The sequence below is a fragment of the Puma concolor genome, chromosome B4 (genome assembly GCF_028749965.1).
Source record: "Puma concolor isolate L17-30 chromosome B4, mPumCon1.1.hap2, whole genome shotgun sequence".
Taxonomy (NCBI): Eukaryota; Metazoa; Chordata; class Mammalia; order Carnivora; family Felidae; genus Puma; species Puma concolor.
Window position 1 is genome coordinate 132,468,356 of NC_141673.1, and position 16,651 is coordinate 132,485,006.

Consider the following 16,651-nt stretch of genomic DNA (forward strand, 5'->3'; position numbering starts at 1 on the left):
TGTTAGAGCCTGGTTCCTGACACAGAGCTCCTAAATCCCCTGGAATTTCCTGGATGATAGCAGTGTATTTTGTTTGAATGAGGCCACTCTGGGGTTCACTTCAAAATAGTCTGCGGATGGGGGTAGTGAGTATGGGACAGAGCATACAAGATTGGCCATGGATATGTTATCCATTGATAATTGTTATAAAGATATTTTTAATGTTTATTTTTGAGAGAGAGAGAGAGAGAGAAGGAGACACAGAATCTGAAGCAGGCTCCAGGCTCTGAGTTCTCAGCACACAGTCCCATGCAGGGCTCAAACCCACAAACTGTGATATCATGATCTGAGCCAAAGTCGGACGTTTAACCGACTGAGCCACCTGGGCGCCCCAGTAATTGTTAGAAATCTGGGTAATAATTGTTAAAGCTGAGTACGTGGTAGTGTGTGACACTTTTCTCTCAACTTTTCCATGTGTTTGAGATTGTTCATAACTAAAAACCTTTTTAAAAAGTGTGCCCTTCCTGGTTAGATTCACATATCTGGTGGTAGGGAAGGTGAAGGAGGGCATGTGGACCTTGACATTGTTGACATGAGTGGTGGGAACTTCAGACGTCTCCAAGTGCTTCCCTATGCCATCATCATGTTAAGACAGTGCATGTGAGGGAGAAATAAACAGTCCATCAAGGAAACTGGATGCCTGCTTTCAACACTTGCTAGTTCTAGACTTTTCCAAGGCAGACCTGTCATTCATGGTGAGACTGTGTCACCCCTAAGGACTAAGTCCTGGTGATTATTTCACCCACAAGGTCTCCATGATTTATTTTAAAAAGAAACAGAATCAAACTGAAATATGTCTTTAAGGAAATGGAGGAGCATGATGCTGGAGGGTGAGCCATTCGTTAAAGCCTGGACATTTGTCTAAGTTCTCTGCACGTGCCCTGGGGCGGCTGTCAATGCAGGAAGGGTATCTCAGTGGGCCTACCTGAGCTCTGTCCTGCTGCAAAGATGGATGGTTTCTAAGTGGAACCTCTTCTCCTCACAGTAACCAGGCATGATATTGAGTAAAATAACGGTCAGAAAGAACATCACCAGGTCCCTAATGAGAAGCAGTTGACAAAAGAATTATTCTAATGTTCATCAAAAAGCCAATAAATGTCAAGGAAGGGACTGGAGAGGAGCAGCTCATAAATTCTTTCTCGAGGGACCTCTGGAGGGGACTTTGGGGACAACACCCCTGCTCTGCCTTTTTCCTGAACATTGCTAAAGAAACTTCCAGAGAGCTTGGAACATTTATGGGGGCTTACCCTCATTGTTTCGAGGGGACGTCAATAGGGAGGCCATCCCACTCTTAGAGGATCCTGCTTTTGGTACCAGTACTGGGTAGGTCTGTTCCTCCTCAGTCATGTAGACACCGTGTGTGTGATGTCACAACTTGTGAGGTAACTGAGAACTGAGATCGCTTCCAGCTTGAAAAGTCAAAGCTTTATGCGGATGATCCTATCAAAATGGATTTCTCCTCTTGATTCCTATAATCGGCGTTGCCAATGGGGCTCATTCAGCAGCCTCCCCCATTGCTTCATTGTAACATGTGTTCTGTTGCTAAATCTTGGTCTCACTTTTTTGTTAGGGGAAGGGGACACTCACTGAGAGGCCAGTGTCAACCTGCCTCTTAGTTCAGTATTCTCCCAAAGGCAGACCCCTAATCAAGGACTTATGTGAAGGTTGTTTATTTGGAAAGTGATGGCAGGATCCCAAGTGAGGGTGTGGGACAAGGGAAGGCAGGGAAGGAGAGAGCTGGTAAAGTCTTCGTGAACCGACAGGTCGGTGCTACGGATGATGGGGTTCAGCCCTGCCGGGCCCTTCTGAGAAAACACAGACCCATATCTCAGCGTTGTTTCCTCAGTCAACTGGGGGGGGGTGGCATTTATCCATAGGCTCCTGTCTCCTGCTGCTCCAGGGGTGTCCCTGGTTGGCCTGCTGAAGGCCGAGCCAGCTGGTGGAATGCCAAAAATCACTCCCAGAGAGGCAGAGAGAAGCGCCTGAGGGTGTGTCTTAGCTCAGGCCGCTATAACAAAAGACCACAGACTGGGGGGCCTAAGGGAAGAGATTTATTTCCTTACAGTTCTGGGGGCTGACAGTCCACAATCAGGTGTCGGCAGGTTTGGTTCCTCTGGAGGTCTCTATCTGCTGCTGGCGGGCGACTGCCTTCTTGCTGTATCTACGTATGGCTTTTCCTCTGCGCGTGCACATCCCTGGTATGTCTCTCTCGTCTCCTAAGGACACGGGTCTTATGGGAGTAGGGTTCTATCCCAGCGACCTCCTTTAACCTTACTCTTCAGAAGCCCTTCCTCCAAATGCAGTCGTGTTGGGGAGCAGGCCTTCAACAGAGGAAGTTGGTGGGAACAGAATTCAGTCCATGACAGGGGGAAGCGCTTACCTGTGGAAACTGCCCACTGCACCTGCAGGCGTAATGGGGGTGGGACAGGGGGATGTGGAGTTATGGGGCAAGTGGTCAACAGTATTGCTACGCATACATTAATTGAACCCTCCTAACCAGTTAGGAGCTGGGTGTTACTGTCACCCCTCATAACCACCAAGACCTTCAGACTCAAAGAGGTTGAACAGCTAGTGATAGGGGTGAGCTCAGAGATAACTCAGCTCTCTGATTCTTGTCCCGTGATAACTGTTTCGTATTTGAATGCTAACGTGTTCATGATTTAGACTAAGTTCGTGGAGGGTCGCAATTGTCTTATGCTTAGAACAAAACAAACCCATCCCATAGTGCCTAACATAGGGCTTTGCAATTAAGTAGACACTTCATAAATACAAGCATTGATGTTTTAAAAATCACCTCTTGCCTGTTTCTTTTGGAAATAGATCCAGAAAAAAAAGAAAATCAATGCAACTAAAAGGAAGTTAAATCTGTTTTCATGGGAACGTGGTAACCTTGGGGAGACTGGTCACACCCACACTGAGGAGGGGTGTGATGGTCCTTGTGTGGGGAGGGGGAGGGACACAACCATTGAGCCTGGCAACTGTCCACCCCCATTGGAATGGGGAGGGGTTGCTGATACAGGAACTGAGGGGCCTTGGGGAAACGTCATTGGTAAAAACTGGACAGACTGGCTATCTGAAAGGATAATTATCAAATGATTAGAGTAAAAACTTCGACGACAGTAACAAATGAGACAATTTTGGCTTAAGGTTCAAATCCGCATATTAACCAATCTGATAGATTCTATCAAGTGCCGATCTATTAGATATCTTCACCCCTTGCCAACCAACCACATATGGTATATGCCTCTCTGGAATGTTTTATCACCAGAAGTGTTAGCATTTGGAGACTAAAACATGCTTCAGCAATGCCTTTAAAGAAAGAAAACAGGCTTTACAGAACCCCTGGGACTGATTGCATCGAAGCAGAGCAACACGATGCCCGAGTACCGACCTACATTTACAAAGAGATGCTTACCGGCTTTGCCGGATCTACAAAGAAAACAGTGATTTAGTTCGTGTTCTGCTCAGTTATTTCACTTCCCAAAACTGATGGAGAAAATGTGAACTGAGGATTTTTTAAAAGCCCGTCTGTATCATGTAGCCTGTGCGGGGGAACTGTACCCCTGGTAACATTTAACTAGACCTAGCAGATCTTCCTGAAGGCCTGCTCTGTGCTGAGCAGTGCCTAGCCTCTGATGATCCAAATGCCCAGTAGAGACTAACTGTGCTCCTGCAGGAATGCATACCTTTGCGGGGGCGGGGGGGGGGGGGTTGGAGAGGGTGGGACACTCAACTAGGAATTAACAACAAATAATTTAGGGGTGCCTGGGTGGCTCAATCGGTTAAGTGTCCAGCTTCAGCTCAGGTCACGATCTCACAGTTCGTGGGTTTGAGCCCCACATGGGGCTCTGTGCTGACAGCTCAGAGCCTGGAGCCTGCTTTGGATTCTGTGTCTCCCTCTCTCTCTGCCCCTCCCCCACTCATGCACTCGAGTTCTCAAAAATAAACATTAAAAAAAAGAAGAAATAATTTAACGTGGTTCCCACCCAACAGAAGTTATCTGCTGAGTGATGCAGTGTAGTGGGCATCTAAGAGGGGGCAGGAGAGTCGCATGGTGTGGCAGTCACAAGCCCGTGGCCCCACAACTGGACCCGCTGCATTTCACAACCCAGGTGCCCTGGGTTGTGACACCTGATGATGTGACACATGATGCAGAGAGGTCTTTGAAATTCTCAGACCACATTTCCTTAATCAGTTTTACGAAGTGAAAGTTTTGACCAGAACCTGCCCCTTCCTAGCTGGGTGATAGTGGGCAAGTCACTTAATAACTTCGTATTTTGGTTTCTTGTCTGTCTAATGGCATTCATAAGGCCTACTTCCTAGAGATTTTTGTGAGAATTCATGTGCTAACATCTGCAAAATGCTTAAGACGGTGCCTGGTGCAGAGCAATCACTACATAAATTTAAGTGTTGATGGGCTCTAGATCGCATTCCCCTCAGGCTGATACATTTTTTTTTTCTTTTTCTGAATTTCTAGAAGTTTCTAAAACTGGCAATTATCGTGTTTTGGTTAGGTGAATATTGGAAACAAACAACATAAAAAAGAAAGAGGTCTTAAATATGAAAAAAAAAATGTGCAAATTGGTTTTAGAGTCTGTGCTTAAACATTCCTGGTCGTGACAGGGAGACCCGAAGGGACTGTAAATCACTAAGGATGTCAGAAGACTGCCACACGGGGAGTATAAACCTCATAACGCTGGATTTGCCAACCCACACCTTCCTTCCCTCGCTCCCCCTTTCCGTGTGGAAGGGCCACCTCCCCTACACCAGGGAACCAGAGGGGGCTGGGCCAGCTCATCCAGGAGACCCTGTAGGCACAGAATAGGTAGCCTGCCAGCTTTCCATAGGCCTCTCTTTGGGACCTGAAAAATAAATTTGGGGCTCCAAAATATAAAAGAGAAACCCTTGCAAGATCGAAATTTAATATTTTATTAGCTGTAACACGTCAACTTCAAGAATGTTTAACTTGCAGATACTTGATGACTGCCAAGAAATAATCATCGTTAGTCAAATATTTAAAAATAATTTATAAAGCAAATCGTTCAGCTCCTTTCCCTAAACAGAAGCATTATATTTAGTGTGGAATATGGATATATTTCAGATTTTTTTTAATGTTTTATTTTTGAGAACAAGCACGTGAGCAGGGGAGGGGTGGAGAGAGAGGGACACAGAGGATCCGAAGCAGGCTCTGAGCTGACAGCAGAGAGCCCAATGCGGGGCTCGAATTCATGAACCGTGAGATCACGACCTGAGCCGTAGTTCAGATGCGTAACTGAGCCGCCCAGGCGCCCCTGTTTCTGATGTTTAATGTAATGTGGGGTGGGGCTCCCAAAGTCATGAGCACCGAGGGCCTACAAAGGCCCAAAAACCTGCCTGCCTGACTGGTTTCGAGAGGCTCCTGGAAGAGGCTGTTGACATCCCTGTCGGAGCCAGCGGTGACTGCCCGGAACTTCACCACAGCACCTGCACTGCTTTGACAGTTAAAATACAGATACAGCTGGAGACAGATGGGTCGCCTCCACCTGCATGCAGTCAGCTCATACATTTTACTGCGCAGCAGAATCACTTGGAAACCCCCTTTATTTTTTCCTTTTAATACATATTTTTGGGCCCCGGGAGTCTGCATTTGTGATTCAGTAGCTCTGATGAGGAGCCTGGGAATCTGCATTTGAAGACCCAGGTCGTCCACAGGCCACACTTTGGAAACGTGACTCTTAGTGCCGTGGGTTTTGAGAAGGAGAAGAAAGCGGAGGGCGGGGCTGGCTGAATAAGGCATCCAGACAAAATTCAGGGTAAGAGCCAATTTTGAGGAGATGTGCCTCAGGGCGGGTCTTCCTAGTTGATCACATCTTTAGAAGGTTTGGATGTGGCCCCCACAGCTCTGAATATCTGTAATGGAGTTGCTGGTCTCAGATGTGCTCAGGTGTTTCCAGCGTTTACTACTCCTCCAGGTAAAATGCCCATCTTCTCCATTCGTAAAAGAGCATTTTCTTTGAGCAAAAGCGGCCTGTTTCACATTTCGTAGCAAGTTCCCAAATCCCAGCATTGTAGAATCCAGAATGTCACAAGGAAGAGGACAAGAGTGTCCAATGGTGTCATTGTTACAGACACGCCCTCTTGAGCGGCGAAAGCAGTTTTGTCACCTGCACCTGCCACACAGCTAGTTCCGTGGCAGACCTAGGGCCAGGATGCTGTTTGCGTTCAGATCTCTGCTTTTCCCGTATCTCCTCCTGGAAGCGAAACTGCGTTGCCTTGGCGGTGGCATTTCCGACTGGTAGTCAGTGTGTGCGGGCTGGAACAGGAACCTTTCCAGGATGTCGGGAGGAACACAGTGCGGTGGTCAGGAGCACAGCCTTCAGAAGCCCACAGACCCAAACCCACACACAGGCCTGACTTTGGCAAATGCCAGAACTTCCCAGAGCCTCCTGCACACCAGGGGGCTGGTAAGAACTGCCTCACTGGGCTGCTCGCAGGAACTGAGGAATTGAGGCTCATGAAATCAGCACTGGTTCCCGAACGGCAGCTACCCCGAGTTCACTGGAGTAGAGCAAACGGTGTCCCTCATGTGCTTGTATTCTCTGGGGCTCAAGCCGGCCTCTGGAGGGCTCGCTCACCCCGAGCTGGAGTGGATACCGGTTCCCGTGCCTGAACTGTAGGGACGCGGTTGGCTGGGCTGAGCCCACCCAGCAGGGCTCCCTGAGAAGTGCACGGTACAGAGGGAAAGACGACACACACTAGGCTTTCCAAAAGCGAACATCACGTGTGGCTATCAGAACAATCTCATTCAGCGTCCCAGTGGAGGGAAGCAGAGATGCAAACTAACCCCAGATTTAGATTTTCCTGGGGATGAATTCTATGACTCCAGAGGGTGGGGGCAGATCTTCCTTCTGGGTTATTTTCTCCACAGGCGAGTGTTAAGATTTATAGCTGGTCCCTGAGTGCACTGGGAAGCCAGCCGAGAGCCCTGGGGATCTCACAGTTTTGGAGGATGGTGCATGTTCATACAGACCCTGGAAACTTAACTTTGGATTTGCACTGGCCAGACGGGTGTGTGAGGGGAGGCCTTGTCACTTTCTCTGAGGCCCGGAACCTTTCTCACACCCTGTCCCCTACACTGTGTGATCCAGTAACTGTGAAATAATGACTTCCACGGCAGGCCACCTGGGCAGGAAGGTAGCGGAGGGGCCCCGTCGACAGCACTGTTTTTGAGCAGACGGTGACAGTCTGGTCCTTCACAATCTAGTCCAGAACTTCAGCCAGCTCTGTATTAGCTTCGTAGGGAAAACTCCATCAGGGGTCTGCCCAAATTCGCATCTGATGTCTGTTGTGCACGGGCAAGTTGCATAGCAGGGAGTGTGTGGCCCATTCCCTTGTTTCAGAAAGCTGCCGTGGGGCAGGGAAGTCCTCTCTCTGGCCGGCCTCACACCAGCCCGGGCGCTCCACAGGAGGTGGTGCGGCCAGAGGGAAAGGGCCTCCGGTGTTTCTTCAGGCAGGCAGAGTCTGGAACCCTCACCCTACCCCGTGCCCACTGTCTGACCTGGCACGAAGCGGGCCTTGACAACACATCTGTGGGATGGGAATAACTGTAGCACCTGCTCTACTGGGTTCCGAATGAGGACGGAACACGAATGTGCGGATGGCACTTAGCACATCCCAGGTGGCCAGGACGCGGGGACCTCTGCTCATGAGGACCATCTTACTAACAAGTTCCTCCTTTCCAAGAAAACGCTTTTTTTTTTTTTTTTAACCTTTCTAAACTCAGGCAAAGCAAAAACAAAAATGTCAATCTCAGTAGGAATCTGTGAAAGCGTGAGGGGGCATCCTTCCCAACACACTCGAGCCTGAACGAGAGCCTCGGGTTTGAGCCTCATGGTTCTCTATTTCTGTCACAGCACCGACAGCATTTATGGCCACCTTCCACTCCTAGGGAAGATAAGCTGGCTTTTTAAAAAAGATAAGATCCTTGGTAAAAGCTTGAGGACAAGAGACTTGGAGCGTTTCTTAGGCGGTGTTGGACCAGAAGCCAGAAACGAAATACGTTTGAGTCCTAATTCGAATGCTCAGCTGGGGGGCTCAAACGCCTGGGGCTGGTTTTATTGCCTACCAGAGGTTGGGCAGGGTTTGGAAACGTGTCCAGAGTGGGTGTTGTCTGGTGGGCAGGCCATGTGCTCTGTGTCCCTCCCGCGTCTTCCCCGGGGGTTTTATCCCCAGCTCTAGCCCAGGACCCTGGTTTCAGGGTGTTGGATAGCTAGGACGTGCGTTACAGGAACACCAGGCCTCTGATGTACGCCCACGAGTGTGGGCACCCAAAGAAAGAGGTCAGGGATTTTTTTTTTTCTTTCTTTTCTCAGACAGCTTACAGTCTGGTTGGGAAGATAAAATTACCAGTCTCTCTAAATATGTAATCTTTCTAAATCATAGAAGATTAGTTCAAAGCCATAGGCGTGATTATTTCTCAGTGGAATCAAGAAGGTTTTCAGTGTGGAGAATCTTGGGGAGATTTGAAATGTCTCGCTGCTCTCGGGCGGACAGAAGGGCCTCCGCCTCAGGGGACGCTTCTGGAAGCGGAATTAGGTTGGCATCCTTCTTTCACGCCTCGCGTGTCCTCGCTTTCTCCTGCATCCGGTGACCCCTCACCTGTGGTCCCCATGAAGGAGTACGTCCAGTATGAGCTTTCCGCCAGAGCTGGCCGGCACAGGTCCCAACCTCCGCTCCATTCGATTCCCCACCGCATCCCTTCCCCCGCGGAATCACGGCTTTTCACACAGACCACAAGCGACAAAACCATTATAAGATACAGCAGGCTGTCTCTTCTACGGTCACCAGGCAGCAGCGGTGTCTGGGCCTCAGAAGGTGGGGGGTGGGGGGGGGTGAGGGGTGCAGGACTCCTCCTCCGTTTCACTTACTGTGACCAGATGGGTTTTCTCTTCTGGATGAAGGCCTTGATTCCCTCCTGCCCATCCCTCAGGGCCACGTTGTCCACCATGGTCTGGGAGGTGAGGTAGTAGGCTGTTCTAAGGTCCTGGGGCAGCTGCTTGTAGAAGGTGGCCTTGCCCAAAGACACCACAGGACGGCTCAAGGAGGCAATCTTCTTTGCGATTCTCATGGTCTCTTCCTCCAGCTGCTCTTCTGGCACTACTTTGCTGAGCAGTCCGTGCAGCAAGGCCTCCTGAGCGGAAATGGGCTCCCCAGTAAAAAGCATTTCTAAGGCAACCTGAGGGAGGAGACGTGTGCGTTATTAAGGCACGCCGCTTGTGACCCTCTCCGTCCCACCCTACTTCCCTACAACCTCAGCCCCGTTTTCTGCTTCCTCAAATCACACGTCGTCCATAGACCTGACGTCTGCCAGGTCACCCAGCGTCTTTCCGGGAGCAAGGAGAATACAGGTGCCTGGGAAAGGGTGGGGGGACTCTCCGTGTTCTCTTGCTCCTTCCCTAGATTGGATCTCCCGGCCCCTGCTGAGCCAGGAGCTTCCCTCTGCCTCATTCAAGGGCCAGGCATGGGGCAGCGGCCACATCTGATGCGAGGAAGGTGACACTACTTAACCGGTGAGGCCCAGGCCTCCCGCAGACCAACGTGGTGGCTGCTTTCCAGAAGGAGAAAGATGTTCAGGGATCCATCACCTCGGTCTGATTGAAAGAGCAGCCTCCCCAAACCACAGCAGGAGGGATGGAAAGGGGGACACCTTCCAGGGCAGGGGTGCAAGAGCCTTGTATGAGGCGGCTTTTACCAATAGGTGAGGCCCCTGCACTGGCAAGACGCCCCTTCCTTCCTGGAGCCGCCGCCCCCCTTCCCACCCCCCACCCCCCCCAGAAAAAGGGACCAAGGGACCTAAGCTCCTTACTCTCTGTGGCTTCCTCCCTTCTGAGGCCTGTGGCTATTGTGCCTGACAAAGCCTGGCCTCTTGAAATTCAAATTGACCATTTAAAAGAGGGTTTTACGCAGGCAGGGAGGTGCCTTTTCTGTCCCTCCTCTCACTCCCTGAGGCCCTGCTATTTCTTGAACCTGCCAGGCATGCTGTCACCTCAGGGTGCGGTTCCCTTGGCCTGCAGTGCTCTGTCCCCACGTATCCTTATGACTGGTGCCCTCGTCCCCTTCGGGCCTCTGCTTACATGACATCTCATCCAGCAGGTCCCCCATGACCATGCTATCGAAACTGCAAATCAGACCCCAGCACCGACCCCCTTTCCGGCTGTATTTTTATCCTTTGTACTTCTGCATTTGACTGCATATAGATGCAAATGACATCTATACATTTGACACATTTGTTTTGTTTATTATCTCCTTTCCTAGCGTGGAAACTCCACCAGGTGAGAGTTTTTTGTTTTTGTTTTTTTTAATGTTTATTTTTTTTTGAGAGACAGAGCGTGAGCAGGGGAGGGGCAGAGAGAGAGGGAGACACAGAATCTGAAGCAGCTCCGGGCTCTGAGCTGTCAGCACAGAGCCTGCGTGGGGCTCAAACTCACAAACTGTGAGTGAGATCGTGACCTGAGCCGGACGCCCAACAGACTGAGCCACCCAAGTGCCCCTGAGGTTTTTTGTTTTTTTTTTTGTTTTTTTTTTTTAGCTGCTCTGTTTATTTCTGTACTGGCAGCACCAGAAAGGGCACTTTGCATCTAGTAGGCAGCTTACTAAATATTCGCTGATGAGTGACTTGAGGGATGGATGGAGGAAGGCAGACGGCACAGCAGAAATGATGTTCCAATTCTTTTAGAGGTCTGGCCAGAGGTGACCCAGCTCTCACCTGGCTTTTTTGCTCGGGCTGCTGAGTCTCGGAGCCGGCCTGCCATGGCGTGGGAAAGTCTAGGACATACGAGTGGCCATGCGAAGTGTTCCAGTGACCTGCCCGGCTGGGGCCCCTGCGGCAAGGCAGCCTAACAGCCACTCGGATGACCGCCCCCAGCCGTCACTCTCCCCTGGAGTCAGTTCTTCCCAGCTGAGGCCACACACATTGCAGAGCAGAGATAAGCTTCCTCACTGAGCCCTGTCCAGATTGCAGATTCATGAGCTCGACAAATTACTGTTGTTGCTTTGAGCCACTAAGTTATGGGTGGTTCACGGTGCAGTAATAGATAATTGGACGAGCTTGAGATATAAATTTGGGAGTCGTTAGCATTTAGATCATGCTACTGACTAGGTTTTTCAACCTTGGTGCCATTGTGTATTTTGGGCCAGATAACATGTTGTTATGTGGGGCTGTCCTGCGCACGGTAGGATGTTTAGAGCATCCCCGGTCTCTGTCTGCTAGGTGCCGGTAGTTACAGGTCCCACCCCAACAACTGTGACAATCAAACATGTCTCCAGGCACCACCAAATGTCCCCTGGGGCCAATACTGCTCCCAGCTTACAGCCACCGATTTAGAAGGGTTTTGAAATCAGGACACTGGATTGTATCAGTGAGGGATGGAACTTTGATAAGGGAGGAGGGGTCACAAGGCTAGCTTTGAGGACTCCTGCCTACGGGTACAAGTGGAATACACACTGGACTGGCAGTCGGGGGCAAGTGGTGCCAGGCCCCGATTTCCCTAACTCTTTAGGGGATGGACTAGATCGCAGCGCTGTCCAGTTTGGGGAATGCAATGCTCCATGTTGGAGGCAGCAGGAAGGCGAGGCCTGTGGGTCGCTCCGGAGACCATGTGTTGGTTGACCGGGAACAATGTCATCGCTCCAAAGTGGGTTTGAAGCCGTGATTGAACGTGGAGCGGAGAACCAGGTCCTGCTGATTAAGGGCTGCCGCTAAGACCCAGCCAAAGACGCCCAGTGAGTCACCCGAAAGGGCCGGGACGGTGTCCGCTCTGTCTCTGCCTGAGAAGCGCGTGTCAGCGGGGACCCAGGTCAGAAGCCAGGTGAAGGCGGCGCCTTCCAGCCTGTCGTTCCCTCCGTTCGTGCGGGCGGCTCTCCAGAATTCCATGCGGACCACAGACCAGAAAGTGGCCAGTCCCGGAAGCAACCTTAAAAACCAAATGCACCGACGACAAGCCCATCACTCCCTTCCCAACTTGCAACAGTCAAGACCTCACGTGACTTTCAAAGAGTAGTTAGGAATGGCAGCAGAGTCCAGAGGAGGCCATCCCACAGTCAAAGCAGCGGGTGCTCCCACGGCCGGCTCAGCAGACCGGCATTTACTCGTCCAGTGCAGTCAGCACCTGCCATCCGAGCTCATGATCTGTCCGCGGGACAGTCCCCTTGGGAACGCCTTCTTCGGCATCTCTGTGGCCCTCACGTCCTTCTCCCTTTCTCTTCCTGAGCCTCCTTGTCTCCGTCCTCCTTCCCCTGCTTCCATCACACGCCTGCAAAGCGCCCGTCCGGCTCAGGAGCTGCCGCTGCACAGGACCCGAGTGCTCCAAGAAGTTCTCAAGGCGAGTCCTTCAGAGTCCAAGCTCCTGCAGGCCAGGGCACAGGCCAGGGAGCGGGCAGCGGCCTTGTCCCACCTGCTGAACGTGGCTCCTCCCGAGGACCCCAGCCTCCCGGATCGCCTCTCATCCCTGCCCCCTGGGCACAGATGACTCAGAGATGCGGGACGGACAGCTGCCCAATGAGTGCAGGGCACACTGTCACAGCCAGTGCGACAGGGATGCCAGGGAAATGGCCCATCTGATGCAGACATAAAGCAGGGGGGTTAACTGTGAGGGTTTTGCTTGCTCAAGGGACCTGGCAGGAGTTTGTGTTTAATGAGGATGGTAACCAGGTTCCGCAAAGGAGGAACTCAAAGCAGAGCACGACTTTTTCTTGTATATTCACTCACTTTCTTGTATATTCACCCAGAGCAGTGCCAGGCACTGAATCGCATCACCCCAAAATGCCGGTGTTGAAGCCCTAAGCTTCGATGTAAGTGTATCGGGAGATGGGGCTTTTAGGGTGGCAGTTAAGGTTAAATGAGGTCGGAGAGTGGGGCCCTGATTTGCTAGGATTGGTGGCCTTGGCAGTTAGAGACCTCTGTCTCTGTGTCTGTCTCTCCCTGCCGTATGAGGACACAGTAGGAAGGTGGCCAGGAATCAAATCTGCCGGCATCTGAAGCTGAGACTCCCAGCCTCAAAAACTGAGAAAATAGATTTCTGTCGTTTAAGCCGCTCAGTCACGCGTATGCACTACGGCAGCCGCAGACGACTAACCCACGCCCAGGAAGAGTCTGGGTGTTTGTAACGTGTTAATTCTGGAGCACCTCCAAAACCACCCAGTCCCTGAACTGAATCACTCTGGGAGAATGCGGAATCCTCACCCCTGGGGATGTGTGAATGGGGGCGGGGGCCTGTCGGTCACAGGCGGTTCTGTCCACAGGAGAATAAATGACCTCTTACGTTCCCTTGCAGACAAGCAGTTCCTGACGTTATTTCAGGATCTCTACTCATAAACAAAAAGGAAGTGACCTTGAGCTACAACATGAAGCATTTTAATTGGACAGAAAAGATATTTCCCCTTTCAGTCAGTGAGTCAGTCAGCCAAGCAGAGAAAGACACAGATAGACAGACGGTCAGAACACCCTTGAGAGACAGAACTTACAGCTATCTGAAGAGACCGCTACTAAGTCCTGGGCTCTGTTCCTGGCACACTCAGAAACAAAATGGGGCACACACCATCCCGGCCTCTCCTCCTGCCTGCTATGTAGCGGGTGTGAGAACCGCCCGATTCAGAAATCACCTCACGTGGAAACATTTTCGAAGACACGAGGTACGCCTCTTTCTGGGATACTCTAAATGGGGCCTTGCCTGCAGATAGGTGAAGGGACCACACCCCCCGGACCAGTCCCTGCGACTCTTGGATTCATCACCGCTTATTGTTGGCGCAAACTTCTTTCATCGCTTATACAGATTCACTAACAGTTTTTTAAAAATCCAAATTGTTAAGTGGTGGGAGGTTTACTCATGTCCCGCCTTCACATAAAGTGACCGACTCTCCTGTGAAAAGGGATAATGAGGGGTCACCAGGGGGCGTGGCGCACCGAGTCTCGTCAGGCTTGGGAACGCGGTTCGGGTGGCCTCTGCTTGGTCACGGGTTTGCAGTCAGTGGCACACGGGCTCCGCTTCTCAGTATCCTCTCAAACCCAGGCAGCAGCACAGACACGTCACCTCCCAGGAACACCAGTTTTTAAAAGCAAAGAAGTCAAGAGAAAAGGCGAAGGACCGGGATGGCGGCGAGGAGGCTGGCTGAGTGGCTTTGGCCTCGTGAATCACAGACGCGTCCGACTAGGTGTGGTGGAGAGCAGCCCCACGGCTCTTAGTGATGGAGGCAAACCACTGGCCCGGGTCAGCCCAGAGACTGGCACGCCGGCGTCACCCTGGACCAGGAGGAGCACACTCTCCCTCCCGCTGCCACTGCCCTAGAGATTCTCCTTTCATCCCAGAAGACCAGGAAGGTCTTAATGTGATTAACACCACTCGGTGGGAGTGAGGTCAGCAGCCAGAGGTCTTGGCTTCCTAACTCAGCCCTGCCTGGTTCATCCTCTCCTTTGGGCCTCAGTGTCCTTATCTGCCCATTGGGGTAATACTGTTAGCATGTATTGATTTATAGGGATTTTACCCAGGCAGGTTGGGTAACAGAAGTGGTATTCTCTAAGGAAAAGAAAGTCTGTTTATTTTCTAGCTAATCAGCACAATCTTTGCTTATGATTGAAGTGACTCTGTTGGGCCCCCCAGAACTTTAGATGAGAGAGGAGACCCATTCTCTTATCCTTGTCTCTTGTCAATTCAAGCTGCCTTTTAGGATGGCACATCTTGGGTCACCCTAGCAAGCTGGTGGTTTAATACTTCCTCTTCCTGGGGAACTTGCATTAAAAACAACAACAAGCACTTGAGGCCAAAGCTAATCTCAGAAGCAGCAGGACTTGGGTCTGGAGCTGGTCCCCCAAGGTCCATTCCCAGATCGGCCACTTACTAACCACAGGACCTTAGGATGCAACATAAGCCCTCTGAGTCTGTTTCCTCATCTGAAAATGGGAAGAAGCCTTCCATCCTGTGGAATTATGAAGATTAGAGACAGTAAGTGTAAAGCTTATGCTACAGTGCCAGGCACTCAGCGGGCACCTAATAAATGCACTGACCACTATTAATATGCCCATCCCAACTGTAGGTTTGTATGAATCTCTAATTGGCTTTTAGGTGTCACAGCCCTGAAAGGCGATGGCTCTTGAAAGCAGAGGGCTCTTTGGGTGGCCCCAAGTCACATCTGTGACAAGAACCGGCCTGCAGCTGTCGGCATTACGGGCTGGCAATGCAGAGAGAACTCAGAGGAGAAGGGAGCTGACAGAGGGTCACAGGGCTAGTATAATTTCAGGTAAGGCCCTGACACGCCCCCCTCCCCACAAGCCCTCCTGTAAATTGTGGCGGTTAAACTACATTTTCTCAAAGGCGCCAAGGCCGATGGCTGTGCAAATCCTTGTTAAAGTGCAGATTCTGATAAGGTCTGTCTGGGGCAGGCCTGAGACCCTGCATCTCTCAGACCCTCTGGTGGTCTTCATACCAGGCTGATAGCAAGGCATTAACACTCTTTCTGGCTTGGAAGTTCTGCTCTGATCTAATTAGACGATTAGGAAATCAGATTCCACAGATACAGCAAGTTACCCCGGAAAAATAGGAGGAAGCAAGCGTTTCCACCACAGAGAAGTGCCTGGCGGGGGGAGAGGGGGTTAGGATCTTTCCTCTGCTCTCCTGTGATAGCAACTGCCGGAGGCACTGGCCGTGCTTTTCTGAAGGAGGCCAGCTCTGGGGAAGGGAGCAGCTGCACCAAGCAGGTTGTTTATATGGTGCAATGAAGATGCATTATTTAACTCCTGCCAGAGGAGAGAAACGTTTACAAACGTAGGAAATTATTCATGCCCGGCTTCGGTCTGGCTCGAACACAAGGGCTGCGTTCCATCATTTCTGCTCCCAGCGGACAAACCGCAGCCCTCCATTTTCCGGCACAACCGAGCAGTTTCCCACAGCGACCAGCAGAGGGCACTGGTGACCCACACACGCGGCCCTGGCGGTGCGGAAAAGGGTAGAGCTTCCCTGCCAGGCCGGTTTGCAAAAACGCTTGCTTCCCTGTGGACAGGTATGGGGGGGGGGGGGGGGGGACGTATGCCCACCACCCACGACAGCCTACGGCCCGGGTATGGATGTGTCCGTAGGGGCGCACTCAAGCACCGACGACAGGGAGGAAGGACAGTTTTTGGTTAGGTTTAGATTTTTATGGATTCCTAGTTGCCTCCTAAAGGGGACCCCTCAGGTGAGACCTGCAGATCCAGAATCCTGGCAAAGGCCCTAAGGTCTGACCGACTTTTTTTCCTACTAAATTCCCTTTATCGGTACTGTGACTCCAGCTCATTAGTGTTGGCCCCAAGCCATGTATCTGCTTCAGGCCTCCATGTCGTGATGAACCCGATGGTGCAGGGACGTCTACTGACAGCTCTTAACCACTTTCAGACTGCTGACAAGGAAGAAACTCGGGGGGTCAGATCACAAGGAGCACAGACCAGGGAGCTGAGTGGGACAGTTTCGGAGACTCTGCCCTCATCTTCTGAGCAGGCCTGGCCCTTCCCAAAACTGTCTCTGGGAGGTAAAAGCTATTTTGGTTTCTTGCCTCCTGGAAACTTAAAGCCTGTATTTACCACATTTTTCTTTTCTCAAAAACTAAT

The 16,651-nt window shown here is 51.2% G+C and overlaps 1 protein-coding gene across 5 annotated transcripts in view; it reads right to left on the reverse strand.

The window, feature by feature from the left end:
• ECHDC3 (enoyl-CoA hydratase domain containing 3) overlaps positions 1 to 16,651 on the reverse strand; it is a 32,587-nt gene that overhangs the window by 2,340 nt on the left and 13,596 nt on the right. Inside the window, exons 5-6 of one of the 5 annotated variants that reach the window (XM_086714960.1) lie at positions 8,946 to 9,253; positions 965 to 1,078 (exon numbers count right to left, since the gene is read on the reverse strand). In XM_086714960.1, coding sequence (XP_086571086.1) covers positions 965 to 1,078; positions 8,946 to 9,253 — 422 coding nt within the window. Of the gene's footprint in view, positions 1 to 964; positions 1,079 to 2,068; positions 2,442 to 4,944; positions 9,254 to 16,651 lie in introns of those variants that run through there. The other 4 variants (XM_086714963.1, XM_086714961.1, XM_086714962.1 and 1 more) reach the window with 4 other exon arrangements.